This window comes from Silurus aristotelis (assembly GCF_946808225.1).
Source record: "Silurus aristotelis genome assembly, chromosome: 6".
Taxonomy (NCBI): domain Eukaryota; kingdom Metazoa; phylum Chordata; class Actinopteri; order Siluriformes; family Siluridae; genus Silurus; species Silurus aristotelis.
The window spans coordinates 24944141-24966061 of NC_139579.1; the positions used below are offsets into that span (position 1 = coordinate 24944141).

Here is a 21921-nt window from a genome sequence, read left to right on the forward strand (position 1 = left end):
AGCACTGTGGACCTATAGAAACGTTGTGTTCATTTTACTGTGTACAGTACCAGATGTATATGGTTAAAATAACAATAAAGCCTCTGGGCTTGGAATAAAACAGCAAATACACACACTCTGCTGTAGATAAAAGGCTTCTTTAACAATGTTCAGTTGATTCAGATCCATTTTGATTATACACTGTGGGGAAAAATAGGGAAGTGTAGCAAAGAGAAGGGTTTACACACATGTACAGATGTATGTACAGACACAGACACACACCCACCCACACCCAACCATTAAAAAGAATTATCCCCAGCTTCTCCCAGTGCCTGTCCTGGCCACATGTTTTTTTCTTTTTTTTTTTTGCATTCAGTCATTCTGTGAAGCCCACATTAAAAGAAGGTTTGCTGTACACTTGCCTGTCCTTGTACCAGTAGGACAAAGTTCTTTCGAGGCCGCATTTAAAGCCTAAATACACACAAGTGACTACTGCAGGGGTTTGGAGGCAGTGTTTAGAATCGGCCCCTGCCTCGCCCTCTGCCTCGCCCTCTGCCTCTTCCTCTGCCTCGTGTGTAAAGGTGACCAGCGGCTCTCCTGATCTTCCGTCTCTCCTCATGGTGCTCCCGTTCAGCCCGCTGCTGACTCCGCTGTTTCTCAGTCTGTGTTAGAGAACATCCAAGAGAACAGGATGAACAGTCATGTACATGTGTGTGTGTGTGTGTGTGTGTGTGTGTGTGTGTGTGTGTATATATATATATATATATATATATATATATATTCTATTTAAATGATTAGTTAGATTTTTATTTCTGTTTGACATGCATCTGCTTTTATGAACAATTTTGGCTCTGTGGAAAAATGTCTCTGTGGAGGAAAGAATTTTAAAAGGCACTATGCTCTCCCTGTGTGGCCTCAACACTTCACACCACAGTATTCTGCTACACAAAGTTAAAAACTGATTATTTTGAAAGGATAAGCAATACTTTCTGGTCATCAACAGACACAAATGAAATGAAATTCTGTTTAAGAACAGCTTTGCTGCTAAATCTGCCCTGTCGTACCCACTAAGCCACTGTTGTTAGATGTTTCTTATGCCCTGTGTTTATTCAGTCTGAACACAATGAGTGACTGAGCCACCATGATCACCATGACTTACAGTTTTCTAATGTTAATCACAGCTAAATTCCACTTTCACCTTAAATTTATGCCAGTAGGATGATTACAGGATTGTCTGAAACTTTGAAATCCATAGTCAGACACAGTCCTGAAATCATCTTTAATCTGTGACGGCACCAGTGAAAACAACAGGATGCCTCGCTAGGGTACCCGTTTTTATACTTTTACTCCTTTCCTTCACATTCTTCTGTCTAACACTACACAGTTAAAACAGTTAACTGAAAAAGTGTCAAATGTTTAAACCATTGATAAACCTTCTTTAAAATGTGCGTTTAGACTTTTTAAAACGTGTCTCCATTGTCAGTAAAAACATTCCAATCATCCTTTAAATTCCCGAATCTAATCTGTAGCCTCGTTCTCTAAATATATTGCTGCAATGAATGCAAAAAAAGCAGATTTACGCTACCAATTTATTTTGCTGACTGACTAATGAGAAAAACACTTTTTACATATTATTTTCTACAAAACACATCAAATTGTTTCAACATTTACAATTTAATTCATTAAGGAATGCAGCCAAGCTTCTAAATCGATTCGGGAAACATGATTAAACTAACAGGTTCGCTCTGATCTTACACTGTGAACTTTGAAATGCGTTTGGACAGGAGAGAATTTCAGTCATGCAGCTTCAGAGCTCCCACTGCTTTTCACCCCACATTTATTCACGACATTATTCGTTTGGCGCATTCATTTCATTTCGCTTGAGGTGACCGCCACCACGCTATGACCTCTAAACAAGAAAATGCAACTCACTGCTGCACTGTAATCGTAAACAGATAATCCAGATTACATTTACTCCGAGCCAAGCACGTTTTTTTAAAGCGTGACAATAGGTTTTTTTTTTTTTTTTACAGTAAAAACGACGCACTTTCATATTTGTTGGCTCTGCAGAAATGGAGGTGGAGGGTGTGGGCAAAAAAAAAAGAACAGACAAAGTTATAAAGCCTTGTCTTCAGTATACAAATGACTAAAGCTGGCATGTGTACAGACTAATCTGACTCTAAACCTATGCTAAGAAAGCCAGATCAGAGAAACAAGGTGATTGAAGTTTCTACAATAATATTTGACCTCAGAATGAAAGGAGGATAAGAAATAACTCTCCAAACTTCTTTATACTCAGCATAGGTGCTGCCATCAGGCATTCTCCAATATGGCTTACTTCAGATTTAATTATAGGTGAATGCACAGTATGACTGGTTCATTGCATCCCCCAAAACATGCTGGGTATCGACTATCTCAGCAAAGCTTTCTTATCAGAAAGTCTCCCAGGCATCTTAGACCAGCTAAACACTGCATTACAGGAGTACAGTGCAAAAGGGCGTCTGCATTTACAAAAAAAACTTTTTCTCCCTGTGCACATAATGCACATAAATGGCCTCCAATGTGTATGACTCAAAAAAGGCCAACCATTCTCTTTATTTGTGCATAGAACAACTACAATGAAAACAGGTCTTGCTATTTGACTACTGTTGGAAGCAGTTTTGTAAATTTCAGGCAGGGTCAAATACAAATTTTTTGAAGAACTGGTTTTAGTTTTGTGGTAAATAATGGAAATAAAGTATGAATTTAATCGCTGACTGTTGTATTGTCTGACTGAATATTATGAGCTCATAAGCCAGTAAAAGAGCATCTAAAAGCATGTATGAGAAAAGTAGTTGTAAGAGAAGTAGTTAAATAAAAACCCTTGTGCTTCTATAAGAAATTCTGAAACGACTTATAGAAGCATAATTGATCTACCTGTTGCATGCATCTCTAAATTCGATTCTGCCTACAGCAATGAATTAATTATCGAACTATCGAAGCAACTATCTAAGTAAAGGTGCAATCACGCTAATATATTTTTTTGTTTTTACATCGACTTCAGATTTTAAAGCCGTGTTGCAACATCACTATAGTCAGTCTTATATTTTTGGAAGATTTCATGCTGTGATGTATCGATCTAAACTCCTCTTATTGGTTGCTTTACGTGCTATGAATTATTTTAAAGTCAGTTCTTTAAGGTAATGTGTTTGAAACACTGAAAAAAGCTGATGTTTCTGAGCGACTTTAACAAGGGCCAAACTGTGATGGAGAGATTACTGGGTCAGAACATCTAAGAAACAATGCAATGGTTGTACCTACCAAAAATGTCCATGGAAGAACAAGCAATGAACCAGCAACAGACTGAGCAAAGACTGTTGGCCCACAAATTCATCAGATCTTAATTCTAATCAAGCATCTGTAGAAATGTGTTGGAAAATCAAGCCCAATCTATAAAGACCCCACATCATAACTTACAAAACTTTTAACTATTTACTGCTAATGTCTTGGTGCCAGCATTTTGAGCTACAGTAGCTCGTCTGTTGGATCAGACCACACAGGCCTTCTTTCACTCCCCAAGTGTATCAGTGAACCTTGGCTTAACATGACCCTGTCACCGGTTCACCGCTGTTCCTTCCTTGGACCACTTTTGATAGATACTGACCACTGCAGACTGGGAACATCCAACAAAAGCTGCAGTTTTGGAGATGCTCTGACCCAGTCGTCTAACCATCACAATTTTTTCCTGCTTCTAACACATCAACTTGGAGGGCAAAATGTTTACATGCTGCCTAATAGGTGGCATGATGAAGAGATATAAGTGTAAGTCACTTCACCTGTCATAATTTTATGCTTGGTGTGTGTGTGTGTGTGCACATTTTTTTTTTATTCTGTTTGTGGAGCATTTGCAATACAATAATAACAACAGTAACATGAAAGAACATTCACATAAATACAAACTTTGCAGCCATGCTGTTAAAAAAAATTTGAACATCTTAATCAAAACAAACCATCTAAGCCATAAGTCATGGATTTTTGAAATGTTAAATTTGCCCAGAAAGTTGACTATGTTATTACGCTAGACATGTTCAAATTAACCTTCGACAAGGAGCAATACTACTACTGCTTGCATGTTGTAAAAACCTGTTGATCTAGCAGAGTGACTCCTTAGAAAGGAAATGCTTACAGATAAATAAAAGCCTCCTAGTTGCACAGCTATTGCTAAAGGCATGATGCTTTTTTTCTCTTTTCCAATCCCACCCTCTTTGGCAGTAACTTGTCTTTGCACTGGTTAGTTCAGTTTCCAAAAATATAAATCAATTACTGAACAATGAATAGGTGAAAACAAAAAATGAGGTCACACAGTTCTGTATGAGAACCCAATAACACTTTCACGTTAATCAATGTCCCAATCACCCATTCTTTGTGCCACAAGAATCATATCTGCCCACATATCTGTAAAAACTGCCCACTTGTATGACTTGGTGGGTCCCAGAGGGATCTCAGTTGAAATGTCCACATGTTGCACAAGCTTAAAAATAATTAAATGACTACTTTGTACAATGCATTAAAGTTAATTTTAAATAGAGAGAAATATTTTTTTTAATCAAGCTGGACATGTACTGAATGCTGAGAACATCATTTACCACATTTTAATGAAAAATTATTTGCTTGAAGATCCAGATAATTTAGTAACACAATTTAAAGTCCGATATTTACGTCATAAAACTAGCACTCATGTTTAAACTGTCATCACCTATATTCCTAATCAAAAGTGTATTTTAATATACCCAGATGTTTAGTGGTAAACCAATGCTTATGCTCAGCTACTGCACTAAACTGATGAGTGGTAGTGCTCACCTTTTTAAGAGTGAAGGTCAGCTGCTTGCTTCCAACTGCAGTGTCGGCGAGGTTCAGGGATCCTGAGCTTTCCTCCAATTTCAGACGCTCCTCAAGAGAGGTCCTGGCACAAACATAGGCTTTTAAACTAATTTTTAGTGCAACACAATATATTTATGCCCAATATTTATAGATTCACTAAACTCGCGAGAGACAAGAAATTATTTTCAGTGCTATTTTAGTCGGTCATGCGCTTGCATTAAATGTGTATAAAAACAAAAGCCTGGCAAGAAGTAGCACAGATCTCTGGTGCTCTTCCTCATAGAAGCCTGAGAAGAAAGTCTAGAATGTGTTTAAACAAACAACCAACTCAACGAATTTAACACTAATTAGTGCAATAATTTGGATGCATTTAATTTGTAACCTCTCACAGTAAATTATACTGGGCAGGAATACTGTGAATGTAGTGTAACTGGTGTAGCCTTCGTAGGTTTATCCCAGTTTACAGTTGAGAAACTTTGAACTTTTTGTATAAGGAAACTAGGTATAATTACCAATCATATAATCATTGACATGATTTTCTCAGTTCTCATCTAATAACCTGAATAATTGAATATTTTGAAGAGAAACACAATTAAAAACCCTCTACACAAAGACATAGGAGTAAAATGCATGATTGAGGTGGCATACATAACTCAGATCAGCTCTGCTTGGAAAGCTCTGCTGACCATTTACAAATTGTGGGACTAAATTACCATAAACGACAACCGACACCACTTAGTTACATCCAAATCTGGGCATTCATGATTATTTATGGAACAAATTTCACATTGAACATTGTCATTGACCTTAACATAATGGTAGTGCAGGATAATTTTAGTTATGTACTTTTGCATCTTCTGTTTGCGTGCCACGTCCCCGAAGCTGTGGAACTCCTCTCCGGCTTTGATCTGGTAGAAGCGTGGCTGGCTCTGGCCCTGAGCCTGGCTCTGTTGAGACTTTCTGACTGGATCTGAACTTTGCAGGCTGGTGTTGCGGTCCTGGTCTCTTCGCTCTTTAAACTGGAGTTCTCTCTGCTCTGCTCGTATGAGACGCCGCTGCTCCCTCACCTCCTCCACCCAGCTCTTATCGTCATCTGAGCTCTCCTCTTCCTCGGAGCTGGGTCGTCCCTCCAGCTCTTCTTCCTCATCATCCGACTGCCACATAAAGAGCAGATTTTGAAACCCAAGATTACTTTTCTGTCCAATGTATGATGTAAATTAACAAATGAAAGAACTAATGACATAAGAAAAAACTGTTACGACAAATTCCAGAGATGACACAGATTATTAATCTGAAAATAATTTTTTTTACTAAGGTTTGTGGACACACCTGTCCACTAATTTCACTGGAAGATGATGAGCACAAGGCCCTGATGTCATCCTCACTGAACAACTCAAGGATTATCAATGACTGCACACAAGACCTACTCAACCAAACATGGTGCTTGACCTTACTAATGCCTCAGTAGCTAAATTAGCACAAATCCCCAAAGCCACACACGAAAATCTAGATTGATGATTGGCAAGCACACATGAACACATCCACATACTTTTGGCTGTATAGTGTATAAAGGAGGTCCTCATAAAGGTAAACATTATCTGATAATCTGTACTATACCGCACCTTCTCATTGGCCTCTTGCTCAGTTAACTGCTGTAGCCTCTCCTTCCTTCTCTGGCCCACTTTGGACACGATGGGATTGAGCAAGCGGTATTCTTCGCTCCGCTCATCCACTTGGTAATCTGGATTCTCAAACATCATCTTGAAACGATCATCAGTCAGGATGCTGGTGGTGCCCTGAGAGAGTGAGAAATGTGAAGAGGGTCAAAGCAATGCATCAGCAGGGTTCAAAAAACAGCCATGTTGTAGATGGAAGCATTGATTACTTATTCTGCTAGAACTCAAAGATCTTACCTTGGCCTTCTTTTTGGCTTTTCGTGAAACTATGTCCTCCCCAGCCTCCATTAGCTTCATTGCTAATTCTTTGTTCACCTTTGGCAGATTCTGTTAGATGTCGCACAGAAGCAGAGGACAGGAAAGGAAGGTTAGAAACACAAAAGCCACACATCATTTATTTAAAATATGTAAATCTACACAAAAGAGAGAGATACAAAAACTAGCAACCTGAATGCATTTTAGCTACAAGGGACATTATTAACTACTAGGCCACTGACATTTTAAGATAACAGCAAATAGGTCTGTACTATACAGCCCAATAATACACTCAAATGCTTACTGTTAAGAAAGAACTGGTGATTGGTGAAGATATTGGTGCATTAATGTGCTGTTTAGAAGGCATTTAGACAAAGTACATCACATGCCTTGGTTAAAATTTACACTTTCAACCACGTCTCAGGTTTAAAAAAAAAAAAAAAAAAAAAAAAAAAAAAGTGGGGAAAAACCACACTCAGGAAAATAGTTTTTCCTGAGTTTACTCTGTATATAATATAAGTGTTTTCCCTGCTATTCACACTACTGTTACAATAAAGTACATACTGAATAGGTTTATCCATTGGCTCATTTAGGAATATTTATCTATAAAATACATATAGGGATGTGCATCTCTATAACTGAGTCCGATGCGATTCATTTAGACACATAGCCAATGATACGATACAATAAAGATACATACAAAGCTGCTACCAATGCAATTAACCCCTATTATGATGAAATGTGGCCTCATTTTGATTAGATTCAACACAATGCGATTGATGAAAGATGTTCTTTGCCTGTTCTGGCTCCAGGAAGTTTCAGCTCTACCTCTGCCATGTTAATCTATATTCTATCTGACTCGCAGGACATGCCTCGGTCTCCGTAGTGTTGTGATATGTCATATTCACGTAGCAGCAGTGGTGAAGCGAGAACGCGTTTGAGAAACTGTTTAGCGACAATAAATCAATCCATATATATATAAAGATATTGGTCACAAATTAGTGGTTACTTTTTAAATAAAATAAAAAGCATAGTGCATAATAATATAATACAAAAATGTATTATATAGAAATAAATGAGTTTTTACTGATGCAAATATGTTAAAAACAACGAATCATGATACAAATGCCAACTTGTATCTGATGCACACTTTTTTTAATTGATGCATCACATCGTTAACTTTAACGCTGATGCAAAGATGCGGATCGGTTAATCTTACCATCTATAAGATATACAAGTTAAAACCATCTATGTTAATATTTAAAACAACTGAATACTTATTGAAGGCAGTTAATGTAAATTGTATGTGATATAATTTCAGAAAAACATTTTTGAGAGAGAGTGGGAGATTTGTCACCTTCAGCTGTACTCTCTGGACTCTGGACTCTTCGATTTTCTGCCGTATTTTGTCCTTGCGATATTCCTCATAGGCAAACGGATTCGCCATAGTTTTAACCTGGGGGAACACAGCAAATTAGTGACATGGTTTCATTTTGATTTAAAAACTTTTGGAACATCGAGCTATTTAAAATCTCAAGTTTCCAAGTTTGTTTGATTATGTTTCTACTCTCACACATGCACAAACCTTGTGGTAGAGTCTGATGTCCATGAAGAAGCCGTGCATGTACGCCCTCAGCAGTGGTGAGCCGATCAGGTGTGTTAGACCTGAGAAAACAAAACCAGCCAAACAGCTTTAACACCAAAGTAAATAAAATAAAAACCCAAAAAACTTTCTTGCTCTTGATAAAGATTTTTTTCACAAACGTAAAAGTTAAAATTGCATAAATTTTGTAAAATATGGGAAGAGTTGAGGGATTGTGATTTGGTTGTGGGTGGAGCCGGTTATAGGGCTGGAATAATTGCATTCTAATCTCTGGAATCGGGATTTTATATTGTATATAATATTTTGAGAGTCTAGAAACCTTTCAGCGCCGTGCTAACCTGTCATAAGCAGCATGATGGACCACTGTAAAGTGCTGCATGGTTGTAACATTTAACAGATTTAGGAATCAATGATGCCTTATGACTGTTTCCCAATGACACTTGCTTTGGGAAGAGATAGGAAACAGGGTAAAAGGTCATGATGACAGTCACTGATTTGTTCCTATAATTATCAGTAAACAAAAGCTCGTTGGCCAGTGCTGATTGTTTTACCAATGACAACACTATGCTACAGCAACAGAAACAAAAGTAAATATATAAAAATATTCAAATAATTAAAGACTAAATTTAAAAACCAAAGCTATGAACTTCTAAGAATCATCCAAGAAGCACAAAGGTGCTGAGACTTGATGCCTATGCATGGGACTGTGCATGCAGCACTGGCTGATGTCCTCTACCAACAGAAATATATCTCACTATGGCATATTTACACTATAACTTAATATCAAATATAGTTGAATATAATCAAATATCTTGCAATGTTTTTGTTGAGTGTCATTTGAAAAGGTTTCATATATCTGATCCAACTCAATAATGCTAAATAATTCCATTAGGGGTTATAAACTGACAGGCTACAATAGATATGCCATGCTAGTATGAGCATTCCAGCGAAGAGAACTAAGAAATAATATACTGTAGCAGAGCAGGTCAAAGTATGTAGAAAATCTGACTAACAAGCTTATCAGACAGCAGAACTGGTAACCAGTTAAGACATTAGGTCAGAAAGTAAAGGCTTTCATAATTTTTTATATTGACTGTCTCTAACAGATTAGCAAACTGATGACATGACATTAATGTTTAAGCAATCAAGGCAACTGTTGAAGCTATTTAAGCATGTTAACCACACAACATTTTTAAGAAGGAAATTTTCTCTGACTGGACCCTCAGGAAATTTACAAGAAAACACCTGAAATAAGAATCCTGGTGTCTGTTCATATGGTTTTTTACATGTTCTGTATAAGTAAGCCTAGATAAGCTTGATGATCGTGTATTTATTATACATTTCTAACACTCAAGGTTACAGTAGCAAAAGGAAGAAATGTTTGGAAAAAGTTTATGTTGACTACATATGGGAGATGATGAGAGAAGGAGGTGAAGTCATAAGGGGCCTGTGGTATGGCATTACATAGTTTGGGCATATAGCACAAAAAGATCTGCCCTCCCTTGATGTCAGTCTGGTCTCAGAGAGATAAGCCATGCTCCCAAAGTGATAAGGTGAGGCAAGGCCATGTTTTGCTTAGTAAGGGAAGTAGGAATGAATATTTGAATCTATGTAAAACAGGGTATTCGGTGTAATAGTTGCAGTGCTGAACACTTGCATGACTAAACATGCAGGAATTTGTAAAAGTTTGAATAACTTGAATATAGCTAAATTTATTTAATTTAAATTCATCACATCCACATTCATACAGAGTGGAACATGTAGTGGAATGTTTTTTTTTTTTTTTTTTTTTTTTACAACTGTGAAAAATATAATAAATAAAACAATTATACAGTATAAGTAATGTAAAAGTACACACACACACACACACACACACACACACACACACACACACACACACACACACACACACACACACACACACAATTGCCAAAAAAGTGTATGGCAGATATTGACAATAGTATTTAATAATAGTATTAATATTATTTTAATATCTAGTATTCAATATTGAGATAACTAACTAAGATTCTTAAATGATTTCAAGCAATATGTACTTAATTTAAGCTTGGATTATTCAAGATCAGATGCAAAATGCCAAAAGAAAATATAATTCTTGTCTCTGGAAAAAAAAAATCTGCAGGGAACTCCTTTGTAATGGAAGACTTAATTTCTGTCTACTCTACTAAGAACCTCAAGCTTTCATTACATTTGACTAATCAAACAGTTAAGACTAAGAAAATTCTAAAAGGCATTTGCACTTTCTAAACTGATCTAAAAGACAGCATGTAAAATATGCACAGAGTAGGTGTTTGTTGCTCCCTTTATTGTGTTACTTAATTCCAGTCCTCGAGTTCAGCGTAATGTTTTGAACAGAACTAGTTCTTTGTCATGAATAGAATGAAAATGTCATCTTCCCAGAGCTGGCAGCAGTGCCGCAAGTGTTCATCCTGCATGCTTTCACATCACAGAACTAGAACGACGGCTTTCTGTTAGCGTGAGTGCCCAGAAATGCATTTCAGATGTAAGACCTGAACTTTTGAAGCTTTTGCTTTTATCAGTCATAAAGATTTTATAATATTACTTAATATAAAATATTTAATTACTTGCATGCAATAAATATAATTTCAGCAATTAGAGGATACAGAAGATAAAGACCACATACTGAACTTACCAAGATTGTCCAGGTCTTTTCGTGTAACAAACTTGTAGTCATCGTAGACTGTACTCTCTGGGTTCTCCTCCAGTTCCTCTGTCAGGTTATCTAGGAAGGAGCACCAACGAGGTGCAGGACCCAGGGCCTAAAAGACAACGGACATTAATATGTCACAAATATGAATACACAACATTTAAGAGACCTACAACCAACTGCAGCTGGTCCAGAATTTTATCTCCAGGACATCAATAGAGCTCCAATAACTGGATGAACTTTTCATGGTGCGTTTTAGTCATCCGCAGACCTTATTCAAATCATTTAAGACTATTAATAGTATATCAGTCATAACTATTGTGCCATATGAAGCAAGATTAAGTTGAATTGAACTTTAAATAATGGTGTATGTTTTGTTCCTTTAACCGAGTTTCAATAAACCGACCAATCAGCACTTTTGCATGAAAAATTTGTTTTTCAACACACACAAAAGCACAACCTGATATAAAAAGTATGTACAGGAAAGTTTGAAAAAAAAAGGGCAAAGCAGAATTTGGAAAGCATCTTTGCTTTTTTTAAATTTATTATAGAGATTTACATGTACAGTTTGCGAATTTGTCTCGTATTAGGGAGTATGAGGTTTTAAATGATCTGCACATCTATGTAGATAAGTGCAAACTAGTCGATTAGTTTTTGCTAGCGATCCAAAATATGCAAACCATATTTGGCCTGCAGCTTAGACACAACATATTTTTTTTGCCCTCAGACGCAATATCTACTCCCCTTTTTTTTTTTTAGGTGCACAAACACACAGGTCAGGTATCGAAAAAATATATTTATGGTCCATCTATTCTGATCACTTTAAAAATACATTTAAAAAAACCATACACATTTCTCCAAATTTGTTAATATTCCTAATCTTTCCCTAATCAGAACTGATCCTGCTGGTGCATGTTGTTATTAAATTGTTGCACAATATGTTGTAAGCTTTTCCTTTATTGTTCTTTCAGCTGTTATTCATGCACGCTCTATCACGCTCTCATAATGCACTGCTCCACTGAAAGGTAATGAAGTCATCCTTGCTTTTACTACACAAAGTACCTTTAAACAGAAACAGAAAGGTGTGATAGTATAAATATGTATATATCAACATGGTGACTCATTTTAGAAAGAGCTCAAAGCCAACATGGGAATTCTTTCTTAAACAATGCAACAGTAGAATGTTGTAGTCACTTACAGGAATGTAGAAAGTATTCATTTTTGGGTCTTCATTAGCAGTGAAGAGCATACCTGTAAAATGGACCGCAAATAAGTAGTTTAATGAGAGAGAAAAAACAGTAATTCAGTCCTTATAGTTCTCCTGAACTCTTTGATAAGCATGTATATTAACAGATCTGGCCATCTCTGAATGATGACGCTTCGCTTTCCATGAAAAATGTTTACACACAGAATAGTGTAAAAATTTCACATCAAGGTCGTTGTGTGATGAAAGAAGGTAACGTTTACGTGTGACTAGGCAATTCAAACAAGCTCGGTGCAGGCAGACGATAAGATGAAGGTACTCACCTGATTCAGGGTAAACACACACATCGTTGATGTTGGCCGGTGGCTCGATGGAGGAAAACACCTTACCCTAAAATAGAGAACTTGTGTTTTGGACATAATCTAACAGCAAGCAGGTCTCGCGGCAATATGGGTATTGATACGGACATTGTATAAGGAGTTGTGCTTACATTGTCTCTGTGCCACATCTTGATGATCTTTGAGTCTGCAGAAATCACCAGATCCATCTGCTTATGGAAATGGAGGGAGTGGATGGGCAGGCCGTAATAATGGTCTTTCACAAGCAGGGGACGAGAGGAACGAAGGTCATACAACAAAACCTGCAGAGAAGATATTACCTTTATATTGTGCACATATGGAAGAAAACCCTCAAGTAAAATGAGGTTTATCTATTAACAGTTTTAAAGCATTCCTTTTTTCTCTATGCTTAATATTGCAGTTCACATGCGGTAACCAGATTTTCTACTGATCATCAACTGAAACGTATTCTAATTTAGTTCAAAGTAGACCTAAACAGATTCTCATAGTAAATTGCCCATGCACAATAACACCAATTGAGCTCTGACAACAGACACCTTGCCATGAACATCTACCTATAAACAAGCATTTCTGAAGATAAAGACTATTAAGTGCTAATAGTAACAGACCTGTCCTGTAGACGTGCCCACAGCCATACCCAGGGAGCCATCAAACTTGAGTGCACTAATAGATGGCAAACTCTCCACTCTGGAACGCAAAAACACAACACGCATATTCACATATTTGACATGCAGGGTTTTGGTCGCTCATTTTACTTAAAATGCTATATTATCAACAGCTGTGGTTAGATTAGATTTAACAAGATACTCTGTGGTTTTGAAAAAAAAAATCAAGCGATTGTTTTTAACAAACTAAAGTGTCATCAGCTGTCTTGTGCATTGTGGTTGGCTTCATTCACATTAAGTTCCAATGTCAAATATATCTTAATTTATTAGACAAATCAGCTCCTTCATCATTATCTGAAAGGTACCTTCTGAATTCTTAGATAGACTGAATATCTATCAAATGCATACATAGTGTTACATCCTGAAACTTAAACGCATGTACCCAGGATCATACATTATGTATTAACATAAACATGTACAGATTATTCAAGTGGGAGTAAATCCACATAGTTTAACAACTTTTTATTTTTATTTTTTTTTTTTAATAAATACATTCTTTCATTTGATACCAGTAAAATTTTGTTTTATTTACATTTTATTGACTTTCACACCCAATAGGTTTTTTATTTATCTACATAAAAAAAAAAAGAACTAAATAAAAAAAATACAATAAAAAGACTTTTTTTTTTATATTGTGTGTGCTGTGGCATGACCTTAAAAAGGCGGTTTTTCAAGTACAATAACCTGTTCATACTGAAGGGTGGTGCAGTCACTAATTTGAATCTTCAAAACCCAATGAAAATAAATCAGATGAGGCAATTAACCTGTTGAAAATGAAGTCAGGAATGAAAATACCACATTGCTTACGAGTTTCGTATACCACACCTGTTGCACCACGTCAACATCACCAACCAAAAGGTATTTTATTTTATTAGCAACCAAAATAATGGCTGGGAAAGAACCAATTGGGTGAGAATTAAACAGGAGATTTTTATTCACACAGCCAAGTGCAGATGACACACAAAGCTTTCGATCAGGAGGGTACGGTGTAAAGATTAGCCCTTACTCTGTTCCCTCTGTCACGCTGCTGAGAGCACAGTCCAGGATGGCCACTCGACTGCGCACACGTGGGTCCCAGCATTCCACTTTCCCCTATACACAGCAACACAGCGTACAAGCTCACATGTGGTGCAAATAAATGCAATTTCGCTTTAAAGGACAGAACACCACTAACCTCGAGAGTCCCAGCAGCGAATAAATGATGAACGGGGTTGATGTTGCATACATTGATCTCCCTGTTTAGAGATAAGTCAATGAGGGTACAAAACATAGTTAAGAATAATAAAAATCTGAAGATGGTGAAGGTAAAATATACATGTACAAACGAGTTATTAGTATCAGTCCTGTTGAGAATTAAATATAGAAACCCCCAGGATCATGATGGCGAATTCAAAAGCAACTGACGCGAAGATAAATAACTGGTTAAAAGTCAATAAATATAATAAATACACACACCAGTCTGTTATGATGTTCTGGGACCTCTAGTGGTTTAGTACTTACGTGGCATCTGTCTGCAGTGAGTTGAGGAATCTGCCCTGTTCGAGGTTCAGACGGTAGATCTCTGAACTAGGAACAGAAACGAAACACGGCCTAACTGAAAAGTCTGAATATTTCACACTGCAGCAAAAAATAATGAACAAATTTCACTATATGGCCAAAGGTTTGTGAAAAGTTTGACACCTGCTCATCACACCCATATGCCCTTTCCCAAACCATTTCTTCACCAGAACTTGGAGGCCCAATTCTGTTCCAGCATGACAAAGTCCCAGTGTGCGAAGGGAACTCCATGACCATGTGTTTTACGGTTGATGTAGAAGAACTAGAGTGTCCTGAACAAAGTCCTGACCTCAACCCCACTGAACACTTTTGAAGTTAGCCTGAATGCTGACTGACGTCAGTCTGACGTGATGCTGTCTGACGTCAAAGCCAGGCTAGGCTAAATTTGGAATGGGATGTTCAAAAAAGCACACGAGTGTGACGATCAAGTTTTCCAAATATTGGCCCTGCAGCGTATTTAACGAACAATACATAAAACAAACACTGTGTACATAAAATATAAATCTCATGTCTTCTGATATTCCATAAATGTTCTAGAAAACTTTTATAATCACATTATTATTAGTTTATATGGATCGTACACTACACATGTACATATGAACTCAAGAGCTAATAACATAATATCTATACAAATGGATAGAATGCAATAGGTAAACGTTTAGAGAGCTGAGCAGTTTTGCACACAATTGCATGAAATCCCTGAATTACATTTACAGGTGACAGGGAACCCTGCTGCCTACCGATGTTTAGGCCCTGACCTGCCCTCTAGTGGACACAACTGTTCATACAGAAACATTCAATGCAGTGTGACTGGGAAATCAAGGGGTATAGTACTTTTATTTGTGTCATTAAGGTATGAATAATATTCTAGGCCTGTCATTACCTGGCACCTACAAAGTACAAATCACAGGATGGGTAGTGGTAGGAGAAATCTCGACCAAACTTGGGGATGCGTGTCTTGTAGTAGTGACCGTGTTGAGAATGAAACTCCACATATCGATCGATATGTAGAAACACCAGCTGAAGAAAAACAGACAAAAACAAAAACACACACATTGTATGTATGTATGTATGTATGTGTATATATATATATATATATATATATATATATATATATATATATATATATATATATATATATATATATATATATATATATATATATATATATATATATATATATATATATATATATATATATATATATATATATATATATATATATACAGTGGGTACGGAAAGTATTCAGACCCCCTTAAATTTTTCACTTTTTGTTATATTGCAGCCATTTGCTAAAATCATTTAAGTTCATTTCTTTTCCTCATGAATGTACACATAGCACCCCATACTGACAGAAAAACACAGAATTGTTGACCTTTTTGCAGATTTATTAAAAAAGAAAAACTGAAATATCACATGGTCCTAAGTATTCAGACCCTTTGCTGTGACACTCATATATTTAACTCAGGTGCTCTCCATTTCTTCTGATCATCCTTGAGATGGTTCTACACCTTCATTTGAGTCCAGAAATTTTTGATTATACTGATTGGACTTGATTAGGAAAGCCACACACCTGTTTATATAAGACCTTTCAGATCACAATGCATGTCAGAGCAAATGAGAATCATTAAGGTCAAAGGAACTGCCTGAAGAGCTCAGAGACAGAATTGTGGCAAGGCACAGATCTGGCCAAGGTTCCAAAAAAAATTCTGCAGCACTAAAGGTTCCTAAGAGCACAGTGGCCTCCGTAATCCTTAAATGGAAGACGTTTGGGACGACCAGAACCCTTCCTAGAGCTGGCCGTCCGGCCAAACTGAGCTATCGGGGGAGAAGAGCCTTGGTGAGAGAGGTAAAGAAGAACCCAAAGATCACTGTGGCTGAGCTCCAGAGATGCAGTCGGGAGATGGAAGAAAGTTTTAGAAAGTCAACCATCACCGCAGCCCTTCACCAGTGGGGCTTTATAGCAGAGTGGCCCGACGGAAGCCTTTCCTCAGTGCAGGACACATGAAAACCCGCATGGAGTTCTCCAAGATGGTGAGAAATAAGATTCTCTGGTCTGATGAGACCAAGATAGAACTTTTTGGCCTTAATTCTAAGCGGTATGTGTGGAGAAAACCAGGCACTGCTCATCACTTGTCCAATACAGTCTCAACAGTGAAGCATGGTGGTGGCAGCATCATGCTGTGTGGGTGTTTTTCAGCTTCAGGGACAGGACGACTGGTTGCAATCAAGGGAAAGATGAATGCGGCCAAGGACAGGGATATCCTGGACCAAAACCTTCTCCAGAGTGCTTTGGACCTCAGACTGGGCTGAAGGTTTACCTTCCAACAAGACAATGACCCTAAGCACACAGCTAAAATAACGAAGGAGTGGCTTCACAACAACTCTGTGACTGTTCTTAAATGGCCCAGCCAGAGCCCTGACTTAAACCCAATTGAGCATCTCTGGAGAGACCTAAAAATAGCTGTCCACCAACGTTTACCATCCAACCTGACAGAACTGGAGAGGATCTGCAAGGAGGAATGGCAGAGGTTCCCCAAATCCAGGTGTGAAAGACTTGTTGCATCTTTCCCAAAAAGACTCCTGGCTGTATTAGATCAAAAGGGGGCTTCTACTAAATACTGAGCAAAGGGTCTGAATACTTAGGACCATGTGATATTTCAGTTTTTCTTTTTTAATAAATCTGCAACAGTGTCAACAATTCTGTGTTTTTCTGTCAGTATGGGGTGCTATGTGTACATTCATGAGGAAAAGAAATGAACTTAAATGATTTTAGCAAATGGCTGCAAAATAAAAAAGAGTGAAAAATTTAAGGGGGTCTGAATACTTTCCGTACCCACTGTATATATATATATATATATATATATATATATATATATATATATATATATATATATATATACACACACACACACACACACACACATATACATACATACACACACATACATACAGTACAGACCAAAAGTTTGGACACACCTTCTCATTCATAAATTTTCTTTATTTTCATGACTATGAAAATTGTAGAGTCACACTGAAGGCATCAAGGGCTATTTGACCAAGAAGGAGAGTGATGGGGAGCTGCACCAGATGACCTGGCCTCCACAGTCACCGGACCTGAACCCAATCGAGATGGTTTAGGGGTGAGCTGGACCGCAGAGTGAAGGCAAAAGGGCCAACAAGTGCCAAGCATCTCTCGGGGAACTCCTTCAAGACTGTTGGAAGACCATTTCAGGTGACTACCTCTTGAAGCTCATCAAGAGAATGCCAAGAGTGTGCAAAGCAGTAATCAAAGCAAAAGGTGGCTACTTTGAAGAACCAGGAATATGACATTTTTCAGTTGTTTCACACTTTTTTGTTATGTATATAATTCCATATATAATTCCACATGTGTTAATTCATAGTTTTGATGCCTTCAGTGTGAATCTACAATTTTCATAGTCATGAAAATAAAGAAAACTCTTTGAATGAGAAGGTGTGTCCAAACCTTTGGTCTGTACTGTACATACACACACACATTTTTATATCATCTTTTAAGTTAGATGTAAGCCTAAATTATAGAGATATTACCTTGGAGTAATCATCAGACAGGATGTCAAATGTCACCACTAAAAAAAACAAGAAATTACAAAGACGAAGATTATAATTAGCAAAAATGTACATGCTTTCATCAATAGTACAAACTGAACTACCTAGCTGCTTAAAAACAAATATTTAAAAGATTAATCATAAATATTAACATTATAAACAAAAATTGTAAAACATTCTACAAACGCAATTATGCTATCACATGTTGCCAGGTTTATAACATTTGGTTAGTAGACACCTGCCGAACATTTGCCGCTAAATAGGCTTAAGTAAACAACAAAGGAAAGGTACGATTCTTAAAGCAATTTTACTATTACATTATATGAAGCAGGATGCACTTATGTACTACTTGTTTCCGTTTTCTGTTTATATTTTATACTTTAGGCTACTGGGAGGATTCACAAAGTAAGAATTTTATTGTATGGTGTAAAGGACTGTTTCCTGTACATGTAACAAGAAACTCTGAAATCCTGAATCTGAGGCTCAGCAAAATGCAATCCAAAAAATTGGAGAAAAATGTGTAATGATCAGTATGTAATTAAGGACATTATTAGTTATTTGATTGCGGGGCCTACATGCATATTTGTATAAAGAGAATCAGCAATACTGAAGCCTGTTGATCTACAAAGACATTTACAGCAAACTTGACAGAAAGACTGAAATTAAGCCCTCTGTGCTGAAATGTTATGACAGGGTAATGTAAGAGAAAAAAACTCATAACATCTTCCACATAAAAACACTAGAAAGATTAAAACATGATCGGCAATAAAGAAAACTGAAAACAAAAAAACTGATTCTCTTTTGTCACTTGTGTGTAATATGCTGTTTGCTTAAGAAATTAAGTGAATCAGCGTGTAACGGGAAGCTTTTTAAATATTCAGAAGTGCACTGCTCAGCCACTGCATTAGAGTTTACTTATTGAGGAGACCTCATAGCTACTGTCGCGTGACATATCACCATCACCAACACTGAGACAGACATCATCTTCAGTAAATGGAGCTGACTCAAACACACACTCTATACAGAAACACACACCAAAAGTCTCGTGTATAAATTCAGCAGGGTCACTTCCCTAATTCGTGTAATGTAGACGTAAAGCCGTGTCTTCCTATGTGCTCGACTGTTTGTGCATTTTTAATGAAAAAGCCATGCAGCTTGAACTACTTTTGCCATTACACATTCGACACGGTCCCGTCATGAAATACTTTACTGGGGTTTAAACCACACTGCACACAGAATTCACAATGAGGGGTGTTCCTGTGTAAAGACACAGTGGAATGAATTTCACTAATATTGGGCAAAAATTATTGTTGAAAAATGTTTAAGGAGCACTGGCAGATTTTTAACAACCTTACACTGGCCATTTAAAAGGAACAACTCTAAACCTGCACATTCAAACAATTATACCTACATTCAGTCATTGGGAATTCATACAATCATACAGCGCCAGGTCAAAAGATTCATTCAATATTTACACTAAACATCAAAATGGGGAACAATGTGATCCCAGTGAGTTCAACTGTGGCATGGTTTTTAATGTTATATGGGTCGGTTTGAGTGCTGATCTCTGGGGATCTTTACACACAACAAATTCTAGATTTTACACTATGTTGGGAGAAACAAAAACATCCAGTAAGCAGCAGTTCTGCAGATAAAAATGCCTCAATAATAAAAATAAATTAAAAAAACAGGTCAGAGGAGCAAGGTGAAATTGGTTTGAGTGCACAGGAAGGCTAGGGTAACTCAAACAACCACAGAACAACCATGGGTTAACAGAAAAGGTAGAGACATCAGACCACACAACATCAGAACTTAAGGTGAAAGAGCTACAAGAGGAAAAAAAAAACATAACGCGTTACTCTCCTGTCAACCAAGAACAAGACTCTAGGCTACAGTGAGCACAGTTAACACTTTCTTTCAGGCAAGCGACAATAGTGTGCATTAAGCCTGGGATTTAGCAGGGACCCAATAAAAAGTTGGCCGTTCAGGCATATTTGACTCACTGATAATCATACATGCAGCTTTTATGAGAGAAAACAGCTACTCCCAGCAAATCAGAATGTATTGTAGTGCTCATGCATGACATGTTTACTGCTTTCATCCAATAATTTATAGCTTTATACTAGTCTGATTGAATGTCATATTTTGTTTTGTTTTTTAAACTAAGTGGTGCAGAGGAAGCTGGCGTTAGTGAACACACTCCTGTTTAACATGTTGGTGTGAGGGTCAGGTGCTCACAAACCATACAGTTTGTGGAGACTTAGCTAAAATGGATAAAACTGTCATTGACCAAGTTGGGAGAAAATCTACATACTTACTATTTAGGCTTTAATCAGTGTTACAGTAGATCATGTTCAGCATTTGATCTAGAAACTTACCATCAGAATCCAGACACCTTTCAAATTTCAGAGACAGCTGATACGTGTCATAGCACCGGATCCTTGGTTTGTATGTGCCTGTAACACAAAGATGTGATAGTGTGGTTTGCCAGACCATCTCCAATGACAAGAAATCAACAAACGAAGGCCTGCAATAGCCGTATCAAAAGCACACAAGAGTGTACTATATAGTATGATAGAATATTACACTCTAGTAGAATACTTTTTAAAAATACAAATAGTTTTTTTGATTTCTTCAGCTACAACAACTTCGTGATGAACAAACCTGCAGCTAAAATATACTGCCCGTCCCGTGACACTTTGAGAGATGTGCACACAGTGGGCATCTCAAAATCCTGAATGAGTTCAATCCTTCTCTGAATATCTGTAGAGGAGAGAGGAGAGAATGTGAAACTAAATCAAACGAATACAAAACATGAAAAGATGCAACCTGACAATATCCAGAGGCACTCACCGACATCTCTCTTCTGTAAAGCTCTCTTCTTTCTGTCTGATAACCACTGCAGAAACCGTGTAACATCACCCATTCAATACAATCACCATCGACTGGTCACATCATCACACACAATTTCTCGAAATAACACTAAAAACAGCCATCCTAAGCTAGAATAATTAACATATAGCTATTCATCAATAATGGTAAATTTCATTTATTCATAAAGCAGGTACATAGTATAATTCTCCGAATAAAGTTTTCTTACCTCTGGCAGTGACTTGCCATGGCTCAGATTATATATCTTTATATTATTTACACTGGACACCTGCATGTTTAAAGAGGCCAAGAAATCTTTTTACACATAATACGAGCAATTCTTTTGCACAGGAAATCTTGCCAGGTCAAAACCCACGTTGAAAGCACAACAAGACCCACGTTCTTCAAAAATACCGTCCGTGCGGAAACTTCCTACTCAACGCATTGGTTCCTACACCGTTTACAGATACCACAGACGGGATAAAACAAATCAGGTTTTGAAACAAAATGAAGATATTTTGAATATATGAAGTTTTATCAATTTGACTTTATGAATATTGAGGTATTTACAAAGGTAAAAAGTGAATGAATTAATGAATGCCAGTCATTCTCAAACAG

The 21921-nt window shown here is 37.2% G+C and overlaps 1 protein-coding gene across 1 annotated transcript; it reads right to left on the minus strand.

Moving 5' to 3' along the window:
- Positions 1 to 121: 121 nt before the first annotated feature.
- On the minus strand, positions 122 to 21758 carry nol10 (nucleolar protein 10). Its single transcript, XM_083543930.1, has 21 exons — positions 21533 to 21758; positions 21286 to 21331; positions 21097 to 21195; positions 20811 to 20888; positions 18415 to 18452; positions 15728 to 15864; positions 14788 to 14853; positions 14462 to 14522; positions 14294 to 14379; positions 13231 to 13309; positions 12754 to 12903; positions 12587 to 12653; positions 12258 to 12310; positions 11045 to 11171; positions 8356 to 8435; positions 8128 to 8226; positions 6753 to 6842; positions 6462 to 6635; positions 5686 to 5993; positions 4819 to 4921; positions 122 to 641 (listed from the first exon to the last, which is right to left on the minus strand). The coding sequence occupies exons 1-21, from the start codon at positions 21596 to 21598 to the stop codon at positions 495 to 497; spliced, it is 2154 nt and encodes a 717-aa protein (XP_083400056.1). The 5' UTR covers positions 21599 to 21758; the 3' UTR covers positions 122 to 494.
- Positions 21759 to 21921: the final 163 nt, after the last annotated feature.